This window comes from Montipora foliosa, chromosome 6 (assembly GCF_036669935.1).
Source record: "Montipora foliosa isolate CH-2021 chromosome 6, ASM3666993v2, whole genome shotgun sequence".
Classification (NCBI taxonomy): Eukaryota; Metazoa; Cnidaria; class Anthozoa; order Scleractinia; family Acroporidae; genus Montipora; species Montipora foliosa.
The window spans coordinates 14,673,696-14,689,749 of NC_090874.1; the positions used below are offsets into that span (position 1 = coordinate 14,673,696).

At 39.7% G+C, this 16,054-nt stretch overlaps 2 protein-coding genes across 4 annotated transcripts in view; both read left to right on the top strand.

Annotated features, from left to right (window-relative positions):
- The window catches only part of LOC138006788 (lipid droplet-regulating VLDL assembly factor AUP1-like), a 23,247-nt gene extending 12,182 nt beyond the window's left edge, over positions 1-11,065 (top strand). Inside the window, exons 11-15 of one of the 2 annotated variants that reach the window (XM_068853353.1) lie at positions 1,947-2,199; positions 3,089-3,222; positions 4,081-4,184; positions 5,029-5,061; positions 10,395-11,065. In XM_068853353.1, the coding sequence (XP_068709454.1) occupies positions 1,947-2,199; positions 3,089-3,222; positions 4,081-4,184; positions 5,029-5,061; position 10,395 (525 nt within the window). In that variant the 3' untranslated portion in view covers positions 10,396-11,065. Of the gene's footprint in view, positions 1-1,946; positions 2,200-3,088; positions 3,223-4,080; positions 4,189-5,028; positions 5,062-10,394 lie in introns of those variants that run through there. The other variant, XM_068853354.1, reaches the window with a different exon arrangement.
- Positions 10,418-15,325, top strand: LOC138006787 (uncharacterized). Of its 2 annotated transcripts, XM_068853352.1 has the most exons (3): positions 10,418-10,434; positions 12,345-12,728; positions 13,907-15,325. In XM_068853352.1, exons 2-3 carry the CDS (start codon positions 12,458-12,460, stop codon positions 15,181-15,183), a joined length of 1,548 nt encoding a protein of 515 aa, XP_068709453.1. In that variant the 5' UTR covers positions 10,418-10,434; positions 12,345-12,457; the 3' UTR covers positions 15,184-15,325. The 2 variants fall into 2 exon arrangements, with proteins under 2 accessions (XP_068709453.1, XP_068709451.1); XM_068853350.1 differs by lacking the exon at positions 10,418-10,434 and having other exon boundaries at positions 12,324-12,728.
- The last annotated feature ends 729 nt before the right edge of the window (positions 15,326-16,054 follow it).

Below are 16,054 nucleotides of genomic sequence, written 5' to 3' on the forward strand. Positions count from 1 at the left end.
ATGATTGCGTTTTGCCCAGAACACCCTAAGTGAGACGACAAGCATCCCTCCTCATTTTATATGGGAGTTCGAACCTGCTACCTCCCGCATGACAGCCCGATTCTCAACCAACTGAGCCACCAGTGCGCGGTGTACAGGCTATCTTTCTGCCAAAAGCTGGTCTTGTGCAGACGGCATCATCAAGAGAAATCCATGCAACCTTTGAGAAGGCTTATTGGAAACTAGAACTGAAACTCAACAGCGGTAAAAAAGAATTAGGTAGCAACCGCAACTCTGCGCTTTATTAAAGCAAGCGTAGAGGTTCAGCACCACCGAAAGCAATGCTGAGAACGATAAGTCACCTTGAAAAGAGAGATGATATTGTTATAAGTTGATTATATAGATTGATATTGTTATCTTTCTTGTATGTTAAGCGCATTTGGTCAATTTTGGAGAGTGCGCTATACAACACTTATTATTATTATTATTATTATTATTATTATGGTTATCACAAAGCCTGATAAGGGCTCAGACGTGGCAGTAATGGATAAAACTGACTACCACAGAGTTTCGATAGTAGCAACCCTCGTTACTTTCGGAATTAGCAGCCTTTGGGGGTCGCTACTTTCGGAGGGTCGTTTTTTTCGAGGAACAAAAATCGTTTACAAATAGAGCTCAGGCGCGAGCTTTTTTTCCGAAATAAAAAATGAACAACATAAAATTAAAAGAAGAACAACATTTTATTTGCATTCCATATGTATAGATTGCGTTCATAAAAAGAAGATAACAATGATAAATGCAGCAAAAAAACTATATAGAAAACTGTATATAGTTTTCAATTTCAATTTGAAGAAACGTTACTGCTGTTAATATGAAATTATACCAGTTTACGGTAGTTCTTACATCGCTACGTTAGTGAACTGATTTCAAGGACGAATGGTGGCATAAGGCATCCCCTTGTTGTAAATTAAAGTGCTTTATCATGAACAATTTGTGACACTGCACGAACATATTATTGTACATTAAAATTTTGACTAATGATTGACAAATTAATGGTATACGGTATACCATTTAAAAAACTTGGTCTCGCAATTTTCGGGGGAAGTTGGGTCGCTACTTTCGGGATTTACTAGCGTCCACAGAAAATTGACGTTAATTTCGGGGGGTCGTTACTATCGGAACTTTACGGTATGTAAACCAGATGTGGTTCAGCAATTCAAGAGATGCTATGGAAAATACAACTTAAACACACATGTACGTTCCACTGGTTTACACTGGTTTACACAGAAAATGTCGAATAATTTGTTTCTTTTGGAGGCCAAAGGTTTTATTCTGGATATGCGCGCGACTTCTCTATTTGCATCCAATTGTTTCATAAAAAACGAAAACCAGGTTGACTTCTCCTGAGGAATGCCTGGATCTTTGTTGCAACTTTTTCTCAGCCGAAAGGAAAAGATACTTTTGGTACTTTTAACTTACTTTTATTCACTCATTCTCTTTCCTTTTAACTTTTTTTTTTTTTTTTTTTTGTTTTGTTTGTTTGTTTTACTTTTTGCCCATGCGTGGAACAATGAAACCGTCTTTTGTTTTACTTTAGCAACAAATTGTACTAAATGCTGTGGGTGGTTTATCAACTTACTCTCTTAGCAGTCAGTGGTGCTTACCTTGGGTGCATGTGCGCAAGATCCCTTCGGTCATATGAAACATTTGTTGATCGTAACGTGTGGCTCACGTCTCCTTAAATCTCCCTTTCCTTCCAATTTCCACTTCTTGTCAGTGTTACAGGCTCCTGAATATCCTGCCATGGGAGTTTGCTGCACGGCTGAGGAGTTTGGAAACCATAGTAGCCTTATTAAACTACAGAGACACCCTGGACGTCCCAGGAACCCTATCTCTGATCCTGATGCATGTCTTAAATGAACTCGTCCAATAACATATTGTTTGTCCTGTTTTGTGTCACTTTTTAGCATATGGCCAGTGCTCTGGGAGTCGAAGCCACAAATTATTCATCAGAAGACGTTGTGGAATTAATAAAGCAAATAGAAATGCTCGCGTCAAAGACCGTATTACCAGCACCCACCCAAACCAGTCACCCGACTGCTCCAAAGCAAGAGGCTCGGATTAACAATGCCAGTCCCAATACAAGGCTTACGCGCATGGTAAAACAAGTGAGGGAGGTGTTACCACAGGTGCCGTCGACAGCGATAGCACAAGACTTGAGTATGTGGTGTTTATTACCTTCCTTAGATATTAACATTTCCTCCACGCTGATGTTGTTATGTGGTGTGAAAGGAGACTATTTTTCGTGGTAAAGCATCCGAACTAGAAAATGAAAGGTGGTTGACTCTTGCCATGGGCACTCGATTATCCGAAGTCATCGCAAAAATACATCTCTTCCTTAATTTCCTGGGGTTAGGAAATATAACAACTTCTCTGTTCAACACTTGCGAGAGACTCAACTGTGTTTCGCACAGATTCTTTTTTACAGTACACCACTGTTTCCAATCACTCAAATTTATTTAAGTCATAGCATGGGATTGAGGTTGAGGTTGCCCTCATAGCAAATGGTATGATAATGACTGAAGTCCAGGGTGTTTTGTTTGATAAAGAATGAATAAATGTTTACGTTCTCATTGGAAATCATTTAATATCCATAGTTTAATATATGGCTAAGTCCACTTATTTTCCACCATGTACTTTCTCCTTTTGGGGGGTAGAATATGAATCCAGAATTGACCTGCTCCGAGATTGCTTGGTGGCTCTTTGGAAGGGCAGGGTTCAAGTCGTTTTCACGCCTGGTTTCCTTTGAGTAGTCACGGCAACTGGAGCTGTGCTTGACCAGTTATAAGAAAGGCGGCAAAAAATATAGGAAATGGTACGCATGGTTGAAAGAGTCCATCCACCAAACCAACCGAAAATGGCTTTCCCCCATTAGAAAAAACACGAAAAATCTCAATCATCTGAAAACGGTTGACCACAAACAAACACGGCCTTTGTTTGTTCTACTTTGTCCACAACAGCATTATCGAAACGATGCATCTTCTCTGGATACACATGTAAAAAATCAGTAACTATCACCATTTCACGATTTTTTGGAACTTTGCTTTAGGTCGAACACACTGTGTGGACACAACGATAACCAATATTCTGGAAGGAAGACTCAGCTACGTACCAGAGAAAGAAATCAACCACACGGATACATGCAATGATATCAACAGAGGTTCCAAAGCAGTTTCTGATGAGGTATGTCTCTTAGCTTCGGAGTGTATGTTAAAGTGCAGCTAAACTTAAGTATCTTTCGTTCCATAAATCTCCCCATCCAAAGCAAACATGTCACCATTATTACTCAGAATTTCGCTTTTTCTGTGCTGTGCAAGCCACATAAACTTGGCAGAACTAGCAGTAATTTGGAATCACAACCGTGATGCGAGAGGCATGGGTCTATTCTTGAGTTTTCATCGCAAACTGGTGCAAGAATCATCCATTAATTTATAATCTTTAATTGACTATGCAATTTATTTGTGCTGCAAAAGGTACAATAACTTAAAGTCAGCCTAAGTAGCAGTCATTTTTCGCACGACTGAATTGGTGAGGGGCGTGGATCTGGATTTTCGTCACAAACTGTTTTGCATTGGTGTTTTCAAAGAAATTTGCAATGCAGAATATTGTGCAAATTCAAAAGACCAGACTCACGGCACTCACAATTCAGTTGTTTGTCTAAATGACTGTTAGTTTTACTAAGCGCATTTTCTTGTCGCAATTAGATTTATTTTGTCAACAAAAAAAAATTTTCAGTTTGGGCGCAATAGGCCGTCTTACTGTTCTGTGCTCAGTTACCAGGCCTTTGAATAAAAGCGAGGCTGGAGTTGACCTTGATTTGATACAAACCTCATTGCTTTTCTTATGTTAATCATGTTGTTGTGATGCTAACGAGTTTCTATTTTCTTAAGAAAAGCAGTGAGGTTTCTATCAGAGCAAGGTCAACCCCAGCCTCGCTTTTATTCAAAGGTCTGGTAACTGAGCACAAAACTGCAAAATGGTCTATCTGATCTAGTTTTGACGAAATCGGCCATGATCTTTTATTATTTTGCCTTGTTGCAGGCTGCACCAACCAAACCCCAGACGGTAACATTCTCACGCTTTCCAGAGGAACGACAAAAACTACTGAGTCAACGGAAGGCCATGATGTTGGAAAGTGCAAGGAGGTAAATTAAAAGCATTCTTTTTACACAGTTTGCGCAAGACTTAGCGAGCTTTAATTTATGAGACTTACTACTCACTACTCACTCGGTCAGATTGAAATCTGTTTAACGTAGCATGGGATTTGAAGCGCAGGCAAAAACTTTTAGGTATCAAATAGTATTCACAATGAGTTTACGTGACTAATCAGTTTTCTCTGCGTACTAGTGTGTACGTGGCCATAGACCACAATATACCTCTTTCATAAAGGCGGTCAAATAAAATATTCTTTTGTTTTATCCCATATTATAAGTCTGTTATTGACCAAGCTTGTTTGATCAAGATAGCTGGATATTGGCCTCGTTCTTATTTGTTGCATGTTTGTGAACCTCGACTTCGTCTTGGGCTTTTATAGATTGTGCTAGTAAAAGTAGCATATTTGTTTGCCCAAATTATGCCACCTATTCTTAAAATAATTCCTTTTAGCAAAATGAGCGAAACAAGTCCAAAAAACGCACCACGATCGTGGCATGAGAGGTACTGTGACCAACACCATCTGGCAATTTCCTGTCCCGTCATCTCGTGCCAGACTGCCAGCCTCCTAGGGAGGCTCTCTCTCAGTTACCAAACCGCGAATGCAGCTAAAACATTGAACAAAAATGGTCTCAAGCTTATAAATATATACTGATTATGCTAGCAGGGCTACTTTTTAAAAATCAGCAAAAATTATGCTAGCACAATAGATCTATAAAAGCCTACTTTTTCTTGGACCATAAGCACGCAGAAAAATAACTTGGCCAATATCCAGCCATCTTGACCTCTCACTGGGTCAATAAACCACTATCGTGCTTTCATTCTTTTTTTTTCCAGGCGTTTTATTGGTACTATGGAGAAAGAAAGCTAGTACGTGTTTCTATGTTAGTGCAAAGGTCTTGAAGAAATCGAAAAGTTGTGTATAATTATGAGAAGGAGGATTATCCCAGAGCATGGTACAAAAATACATCCGTTAAATGGACTTCCTCCAGGTGACAGTGTTATCTGGGAGCAAAGGAAACAAGAATGATTACCAATCGTGCTTGGCGCTGGTTTAATAGTGCGACACACGTATTACCATAAGCGACAAATGCGTAATCTTTTAGGCAAGAGACCTTATTCGTTTGTATATTCTGTTTTCCCTCGATCTTGTAACAATACTCAAGAGATGTGATCCTTTGTCTTGTTCATTGAGAACAATGCGCATGAGCGTGAAAATGTACTTGAGTGTTGTCTTATGATTAACATTAGGAAAGCAAAAATAATATACAAGCGAGTAAGGCCTTCTGGGATCTTTAGTCCTAACTTAAAGCTAACCAATCATGACCTCATGGTTACGAAAAAATGCCTTGTCTCAACCAATCAGCATTCAATAATTTTGCCCCTTATGTGATGAAACGATAAAAATAATGTACATGTACTGGAGTCTCTGGTTGTATCAAAGTTCTTTTCCATAAGTAGGATAAGAAGTTCAGCCATTTTTAATGTCACGGACATTGTTATAAAAATATGGAGAATTTAAAAAACAAGATGAAAAACCAAATTTACGGTGGTGAAAATAGTTTTATCATAAATAATTACTGCAATATTCCAAAGGTTTATCATAAGTGAGCTTCTCGTCCGCCCTTTAAAATAATCCCTTCTGTCATTGCATTCGTCTCTGAACCCTTCTGTAATATCCAGTGACCATTACTTCTAAGAAATGCCTGGTTAATGATGGTTGAATAAAATTTAACTTGAGCTATTAACCTGTGTGCATGTCCCAAATTCATCTTCCCAGAATTGAACCCTTACATTTTACAGACATTTTTGTGACGACTTAAGAAAATAGCCGCTGATTTAATATGGGAAATAGGTCTGAAATTACATTGCGGAAAGTTCCATTCAAATTATGTGGTTATTTCTCGCATCACTCCTTTGTATAGCCAAAAATAAAAAGAGATCTGGCGCCCCTGAAACACCCAACAAGAGAAGCGAGTTAGGAAGCAACCATGACGTAGCTAGCCAGGGCACCCATATGCATGGACTTACATGACGTAGCTAGCCAGGGCACCCATATGCATGGACTTACATGACGTAGCTAGCCAGGGCACCCATATGCATGGACTTACATGACGTAGCTAGCCAGGGCACCCATATGCATGGACTTACATGACGTAGCTAGCCAGGGCACCCATATGCATGGACTTACATGACGTAGCTAGCCAGGGCACCCATATGCATGGACTTACATGACGTAGCTAGCCAGGGCACCCATATGCATGGACTTACATGACGTAGCTAGCCAGGGCACCCATATGCATGGACTTACATGACGTAGCTAGCCAGGGCACCCATATGCATGGACTTACATGACGTAGCTAGCCAGGGCACCCATATGCATGGACTTACATGACGTAGCTAGCCAGGGCACCCATATGCATGGACTTACATGACGTAGCTAGCCAGGGCACCCATATGCATGGACTTACATGACGTAGCTAGCCAGGGCACCCATATGCATGGACTTACATGACGTAGCTAGCCAGGGCACCCATATGCATGGACTTACATGACGTAGCTAGCCAGGGCACCCATATGCATGGACTTACATGACGTAGCTAGCCAGGGCACCCATATGCATGGACTTACATGACGTAGCTAGCCAGGGCACCCATATGCATGGACTTACATGACGTAGCTAGCCAGGGCACCCATATGCATGGACTTACATGACGTAGCTAGCCAGGGCACCCATATGCATGGACTTACATGACGTAGCTAGCCAGGGCACCCATATGCATGGACTTACATGACGTACCTAGCCAGGGCACCCATATGCATGGACTTACATGACGTACCTAGCCAGGGCACCCATATGCATGGACTTACATGACGTACCTAGCCAGGGCACCCATATGCATGGACTTACATGACGTACCTAGCCAGGGCACCCATATGCATGGACTTACATGACGTACCTAGCCAGGGCACCCATATGCATGGACTTACATGACGTACCTAGCCAGGGCACCCATATGCATGGACTTACATGACGTACCTAGCCAGGGCACCCATATGCATGGACTTACATGACGTACCTAGCCAGGGCACCCATATGCATGGACTTACATGACGTACCTAGCCAGGGCACCCATATGCATGGACTTACATGACGTACCTAGCCAGGGCACCCATATGCATGGACTTACATGACGTACCTAGCCAGGGCACCCATATGCATGGACTTACATGACGTACCTAGCCAGGGCACCCATATGCATGGACTTACATGACGTACCTAGCCAGGGCACCCATATGCATGGACTTACATGACGTACCTAGCCAGGGCACCCATATGCATGGACTTACATGACGTACCTAGCCAGGGCACCCATATGCATGGACTTACATGACGTACCTAGCCAGGGCACCCATATGCATGGACTTACATGACGTACCTAGCCAGGGCACCCATATGCATGGACTTACATGACGTACCTAGCCAGGGCACCCATATGCATGGACTTACATGACGTACCTAGCCAGGGCACCCATATGCATGGACTTACATGACGTACCTAGCCAGGGCACCCATATGCATGGACTTACATGACGTACCTAGCCAGGGCACCCATATGCATGGACTTACATGACGTACCTAGCCAGGGCACCCATATGCATGGACTTACATGACGTACCTAGCCAGGGCACCCATATGCATGGACTTACATGACGTACCTAGCCAGGGCACCCATATGCATGGACTTACATGACGTACCTAGCCAGGGCACCCATATGCATGGACTTACATGACGTACCTAGCCAGGGCACCCATATGCATGGACTTACATGACGTACCTAGCCAGGGCACCCATATGCATGGACTTACATGACGTACCTAGCCAGGGCACCCATATGCATGGACTTACATGACGTACCTAGCCAGGGCACCCATATGCATGGACTTACATGACGTACCTAGCCGAATCGAATTGGTCAAAACACTAAATACTGTCTGCTCTTGTTCATGATCTATTTGAAGAGTAAGACGCACAAACGTTGTAATACTAAGTACTTCCCTCACACTTTCACACGTGACACATTTCTGATACCGAGTATTCTTAACGTTTTTTTCTATAGTAGTTTACTGCATCCCTTCTTTTAAAAGCAAGTATTCTTCACACTTCTTTAGTAACATTCTCATTCTTTTAATACTTGGTATTCTACACACTTTTAAATTCTTTCCTTCATTTAAACACACATTTTAGTTAATACCACGTGTTCTTCAAGTTACCCATGTTTATCGAGATTATTATTAGTATGCTTGCTATATGAAAAGAACTCTTCATTTATGATTATCAGATTGTTTTCACTTGTCTATTTGTACGCACTCTTATTTCTAATTAGTATGTTCCTCATTAATTTATGGAGCCGTGAACTAACAATCAACCCCTGATACTGAGTATTCTCTCCGTCTTTTTAGTCAAGTTGTTAAGCTGTTCACTCGTTTATTCCCACTTGCCTCGATACTGAGTATTACCCTCACTTGTTTATCGATTTGTTTACTCACACACATTTTCGTTATGCTCAGTTTTCTGCCCAATTGTTTCCCTTCTTTAATACCAAGAAGGCTGTAAAATCGTTTGTAATAAAGCTATTTACAAGCTCGCTCCCTCTTAATAGATAGCATTTCCTAAACTTTTTTTTTGTTGTTTACTTATACGCACTCACTATATTATAGAATATTCTTCACATTTGTTTATTTAACCTTTTTCTTCCTTGCCCACTTTTCGAATGCTAAGTATTTTTTGCAGTTTGGTTGTTATCTACTCACCCACATATAGTTCTTGTTTATTGCGTAGTTTAGTTACACACACACTCTTGATCCCCAGTATTCTACACCCTTGTTATTTTAACTGGTTACTAACTCACCAACTCCGTGTGTTGTCCACGAGACCGACACGCTTTCTTTTACATTAAGCATTACAAACATTTGTTTATTAATTTGTTTACTAACACACACCCTCTTTAATATTCTAAGTACGTGTTCTACACAGTTGTTTATAGAGTTTTACTTGAACTAATTTGCTTTCTCTTTGAGATAAGGAACTCGCCACACTTGTTTATAATACGCAAACTTTCTTATACCAAGTACTCCCCTCACTTGTTTTACACTTACCCCCTTTCATACTACTAAGTGATGTTCAGACGGCTTGTTTATCCAGTTTTTTACTGCCTCGCACACTCTTACATTTCTCTCCGATGTATTATCGATTTGCTTGCTTACACAAAACACTCCTTAATAACATGTATTTTCCACACTAAGTACGTATTCTCCACACCTCTTTATAAAGGTTTACTTGAACTAATTTGCTTTCTTTTAGAAAAAGAACTCGCCACACTTGTCTATCAAGTTGTTTATAATACGCACACTTTCTAATATCAAGTGCTCCCTTCACTTGTTTACTTTGATGCCGCACCCTCTGTCGTACTGAAGGAAGTTCAGACTTGGCTTATCCAGCTATTTACTGCCTAGCACACTCTTAACGATTATGTAAGATGTATTATGGACTTGCTTGCTTACCCAAACACTCCTTAAAATAATAACAAGTATTTTCCACACTTTTTTCTTACACTCTTTTTGACACCAAGCATTCTCATTCGTTTGTCGAGTTTTAATAAAACGGAAGCTTTTCATTACCGATTATTCTCCACACTTTTTCATGGCTTTTAAATGAATACGCCCACTCCTATAATGCTAAGTATTGTTCACTTTCTCAAGTTGTTTACTTACGAGAATTTTTAATGGTAAGCATTCTTAGTAAACTCTTCTACGCGGTTCTTTCAGTAATCAATATTCTTATAATAATTGCTTATCGATTGTTTTTAACTTGTTAGCTTGCTCTTTAGCACTAATTTTCTTCACTTCCTTATTAATTATAGGTTAGTGACTAAACACGCTCCCTCTTTGAATACATAGAAATACGTCTACTTCTTAATGCCTGTTATTTTCTTTCTTGTTTTTTTACCCGGTTATTCATGCTTTTTGACTGCCTTTATATCTACGAACTCGCGGAAATTTAAATACTTCATATTTGTTCCTCATTTTGCTAAATCCTTGGTAAGTTAATTAATAATGCATTGTTATGAATTTGGTGTCCTCAAAACCAGTTATATAAGTACACGATTCAACTTAATTCCTACTGTCCTTCTATTTTTAGGTAACTTCACTGTTGTTTTGCCAGAGTCGTTCACTTCTTGGTAGGGACGAAAAATAAATTAACTGAAGCATCGTATCCGCAGAATGAAAATGGTCTATCACTCGGTGTAGTGTCAATTATAAATACGACAACGCCAAATTAATTCATGCTAGTCTTACCTTGAACTTCCTCTAGGCAGTATTGCCCTGTGATCGGCTTTAGCTTGTTTTCCAGACTCGTCATGGCTTCGAAAGACTAAGTTAACACCTCGTTGATCCATTTATCTTTCTATTCTCGTTGTGGTGTGTGGTGATAAGTGAACCCGTGCCCTGTGGAAAATAAATAAAACAAAATCAGTTGCAGTATGACAAAAAGGAGATACCATTCAATTGCCCAGAGGAGAAACTCGTGACTTCCGTACAATCATAAGGAAGAAAACACATATACCTTGATTGAGTTGAATCATCGTCTGCGTGAGAGTAGTCCTTTGAAGTGTTACAGTTGGTGACCGACGTTTCTGCGGGCTGAGCTGCGTGTTGTGATTGATCGTTGAAGTACTATTATACTTGAGCTGATTGGTCAGCAGAATCGTGATCTTAATTAGTTGTCCGATGTTTATCGTAGTCTGTAAAACAAAAACAAATGCAAATTTGTCGATCGAAAAGGAAAAGGTAATAAAAAAGAAACATATCGCCGCGTGCAATTGGTCCCGGTTTGTTAAAAGAAACGGCTGGGAAATCGCCCTTAATTTTAATTCAGAGCACTTTTTATCTAATGGCATTTTTTGAAACGAAGACTTATTCCAAAAGCAAGAAACTGGCTCCCTCTGGCACCCAAGCAAGATTGATAACCGCGTATGGCGATCAACAGTCAAATCGAAACAGGGAGAAGCCTCGTAAAAGATTTTTCGTTGACGATAAAAAGTGATTCAACTCATCTTAATAAGAACAAGAAAATCAAACATGATGGTCAGAATTTCGCGAAACGTTCGCTTCAGAAAAAGATTGGGAAAATATTATTTGGAATAACAGAGAAATACGTATAGACAAAAAACCAGTTTTTTACAAAAATTACTTTGATTGTAGAATTGTTTACACGCATAACCTTCTACTGGACCTTGACAACAGACAATCTTACAGCATATTCTCAAAAACTATAAAGAAAACTAACTTTCTGCAGTGGGCCGGCCTTCGTCATTCTATATCACCCCATTTAAAAGGCACCCATAAGTCTCCGTCTATAACAGCCCTCACATTTGTGACGGAATACAACGTCTTTGACGTATTGGAAAAGAAATCAAAAGATTATTATTCACTTCTTGTCGGAAAGAAAGCGCAGCCACCCTATATAGTCCATACACTGCAAAGAAATTTTAAATTTTTCTTCTGATCAAATAAAACACTTTTTTTATTTTACCTCACCGTGTTGCCCTCGAATCATACGTCAAGGCCTTTCAATACAAAGTTCTTACTTCTATACTCTACACTAACACAAAATTGCACAAAATCGGTTTTAGACCGAATGATCTGTGCAGTTTTTGCAAGGCCCAGTCAGAAACTTTAAGCCACTTTTTTTATCACTGTTCACATTCCAGACATTTCTGGACTGATTTTGAGTCTTACTGGCATTTTTTATCCAATCAACGGGTACACCTCTCTTTGGAAATGTTTTATATGGAATAATATCGCAACAATGCCCTTTACTTAATTTACTCAATTATTTTGTTATCGTCGGGAAATTGTTTTTGTGGGACCGCAGAAGAAGCCAAATTAATCCAGAAATTACTGGGTTTAAGAACAAAATTGTTCTCAAGTGCGAAATAGAAAGGAAAATTAAAAACACGAAAGACTATTTTAAAAAGAAATAGGTGCTCATACCAACTCGATAAGCCTACTCGCCTGTTGTTTTACTGTTTGTTGTTGTTGTTGTTGGTGTTGTTGTTGTTGTGCCTGTTTGTCTCTCTCTTTCTAGGTATTTAGAATGTAAGGCGTTTTATCCTAACATAAAAATCCACCCTTGGAGGTCAACCACGATTTAGGAGCATGTAGGAAAGATACTGCAGAGGTGTCAATTGCATTGTATATATGGTGGATGCTGCTGATCATGATGAACTAGAAGCTTCAAGAAACGAGCTCCATGGACTGTTAGAGAAACCTCAGTTAGCTGGCATTCCAGTATTAGTTCTTGGAAACAAGAAGGTTCTGCCAAACGTATTAGATGAAAAAGAACTAGTGGAGAGATTGAATCTGGCATCTATCCAAGACAGAGAAACTTGCTGTTATTCCATTTCTTGCAAGGAAAAGGAGAACATTGATATTACGCTCCAGTGGCTAATTCAGCATTCCAAGTCACGAGGTTGATAGTGTCAATGATATTACAAGTATATTGGCCGCACAAAAAAAATTGAGAATCATGTGAAATGAACCTGTCACAGACAGAACCTTTCAAGCATGGAATTTAATCAAACGTTGATAAAGTACTTTTCGCTATAAATAAAAAAAAATAAAATAATAAAAAAATATTATTTAACACGGTTTGATAGATTGGAAATTCTTCAAATTGGTATCACTGTAAACTAGACAGTTAAGCAATTCCAATGTTTGAAACCTGTATCTTGCAGACAATGAATTTTATCAGGCCATGAAACTCAATTTTGAAAACGGAGAGTGGCATCATACAGAATTTGCTGCTTTCTCTCCTCCACGAAACTTCCACGTAACGCGCGCGGTAACATTATCCGCGGGAAAATTGATATCATCTAAAAATAACCTAAGAGGGATTACGATGGGAATAGGGCCAGTATGAGAGATTACTTCTCTTATCTTTATAATCTCTTGTTTCAGTACATTGCATTTTCGTAGGCCCTGAAATGAATTGTGGGCACCAAACTTTTATTCAAATGTATGCACTAAAAGATAAGCTTTAAAATCTTTTGATAGCTCCGAATGATGCGAACGTGTGTGATATTAGCTTTTGTTTTTTCTAAAAAATTAACTGTCTTTGGATCGTGATCATGACTAATTTCGAGGAAGTGCTTACTTAGTAAACTTTGAAAGCCCACAATTATGCAATTGCACGTTAAATTATCTGATGTGTAATAGCGCCAATTATTTCAAAGTTTGAAAATTTTAAATTGACAGCTGAACAGTTTGAAGCATTATTATGGGTGTAAATGAGAACTAATCGTCAACATCTGCCTATATTTCTTGATGAGACCATTTTTTCCGTCTTGTTTGCGCAAAACGAATTGCTGAACGCAATGTCCAGTTTGAAAAGCATCGTTCTCTTGTTGGTACCAGTACTTATAATGATAACTGTGTCATTTGTTAGCTGTAACAGTGAAAAAGAAACAGAAGCTCGCCCAGTATGTGAAACACTTTGCAATGAATCTTCCGCCGCAGAGAATTCATCTCTAGCTTTTCTACGAGTTCAACAATGCTGCAGCAAATCTATTAAATATCCTTTGCATGAAAATTTCTACAGGGTCGATTGTATCAAACAGTTCATGGAAATGTGTTCATTCTCGTCAACAGAACGAACGAACCTGACCAATCTCAGAAGATGGAGGACAAGTTGCTGCGACGTAAAGTTCTCCACAGACAATTCAAGAAATAGTACAGAATGTCCATCAGTTAATATAATCGTCGAATGGAAAAATGTGAGCTTTGATCGTAAAAACGACAAACTCACTAAAATTTGGAAACCTGAATACTGGAAATTTTTCCTGAAAATGGTGTCGCAACGATGTTTAAAGAATATAAGACGGGATCATATTGTTTATCAATACCCCTCTTATGCAAGTATCGACAACTACGAAAAGAAACTGGTATATGCCTTCGTCAGCCCTCAGACATACTTGGTCATGAGGCTGGACCGCTACACTTTGTTCACAGTGATTCGTGATTCTTTTCGAAACGTGTGGGTCCTATTGGCTTTGAGCATTACAACAAGCATGATATCAGGAATTATCATATGGCTGTTGGAGCGTCGAAAAAATCCGCTGGAGTTCCCTTCATCGTTTTGGCAAGGTTTTCGTGAAGGAACTTGGTGGGCCTTCGTTACCATGACAACTGTTGGGTGTGTGGATAAATCACCGAAGTCCTTTCTTGCCCGTGTTTACAGTGCAGTTTGGATGACCCTTGGTATAATCATCCTTTCCACCGTCACTGCTGAAGTATCATCTGGCTTAACGTCCAAATATGTAAGGCAGCGAGGCTTTTTTCTGGGAAAGGAGATTGCGGTTCCTGTTTTCAGCAAAACTCTGTTTGAAAGAGAACTCAAGGGAGCGAGTATAATAGAAAAGGAATCCTTTCATGGTCTGAAGGAACACTTGAACAAAGGGCGTGGCCATGAAATTGTTCTCCATGAAGGATGCGATACTACAGATGAAACTCTGCAGGCTGTTCGTGCATTAGGATCATATGCTATTGGAATCTCGGCCAATTCAGGATCTCGTTTGCGTAAATATGTGAGAGAGATGGCCGAAAAACAATTTGGTAGTGACGAAACGCTAATGGAACAGAGTACTTCCGTTCCTCAAAGATGCCAGAATTCGAACCATAAAATTAAAAAAGGAGAACACGAAAAGAAACAGGATTTTGATCCTTTTCAAAGAAGCCTTTGGGTTCTTTACATACTGAATGGCATTCTGGTGACTGTGGGCATTGTGGGCACCGCCTGGGATATGATAATGGCGAAAAAACAGCAGAAAAGGAAGAAAGAGGCAGTTGACGACAGTGGAAGCTGCAGAATCAATATACAAGAGGGCGATGGAAACATTGACATCGCGGTGGCACTCACAGAGGACTGAGTGAACCCGAAGCATTTTTTAAACTACTTAACAACTAAAAATTAACACTAAAAGCGAGCGACGTTTCGGTGTTCTCGTGACACCATTTTCACTGAGTTTACAGAGATAAGAATAAAACTGTCAGAAACGATTAACAGATTAAAAAGTTAATTAAGCTTTGTCACGTAAATAGGTCGGCACGAATTGAATCCAATTGGACGTTGAAGGATGGTAACAAGATTATCTAATTAGTAACATTTCATTTACTAAACAATCGAACTAATTGCGGCACTTCTTATTAAGGAAGGAAAATCGTTTGTCCACTGGCCTTTTAGGACAACAATACGGTGTTTGTCTGTATAGTGCTTGCGCTGGTGTAAATGTCTTAAAAAGTGTATAACCGACATAGCTTGCATTACACAAGTCGACACCCTGCTGGTTGACAAACACTTCTTAATCCAACGGAAAAGACCTTGACTAACTTTTCACCGACGTGAAGGTGGCCGGCCAGTGGTGGTGGTAGAGGATACTTCAGTATGTACTAAAACAGTAATAATTTTTAAAAGTAAATTGAAAAAAAAAAAAATCAAAAACAAAAAAAAGAAAATCAAACAGTGTAAAATGTTGCAGACAGATTTTCCGGATCTTTTTCAATTAATCATTTTTTTATTGATCTCTCTAAGCATTCACGCTGTCAATTGACAAGTGATGCCCGTGAACTACTCCATGGACCTTAATTCCTAAGGAAACTCACCTGTACAACACCCTTGCTAAGAACCGAGCGTTTGAATGTTACAGCTGACAAACTCCTTGGGTACTTTCTGGAATCTGTTGACAAATTAGGAACTGCTCCGCCCGTGATTTCCCCTGCGTCTCTTTTTCCTTCCTCTTT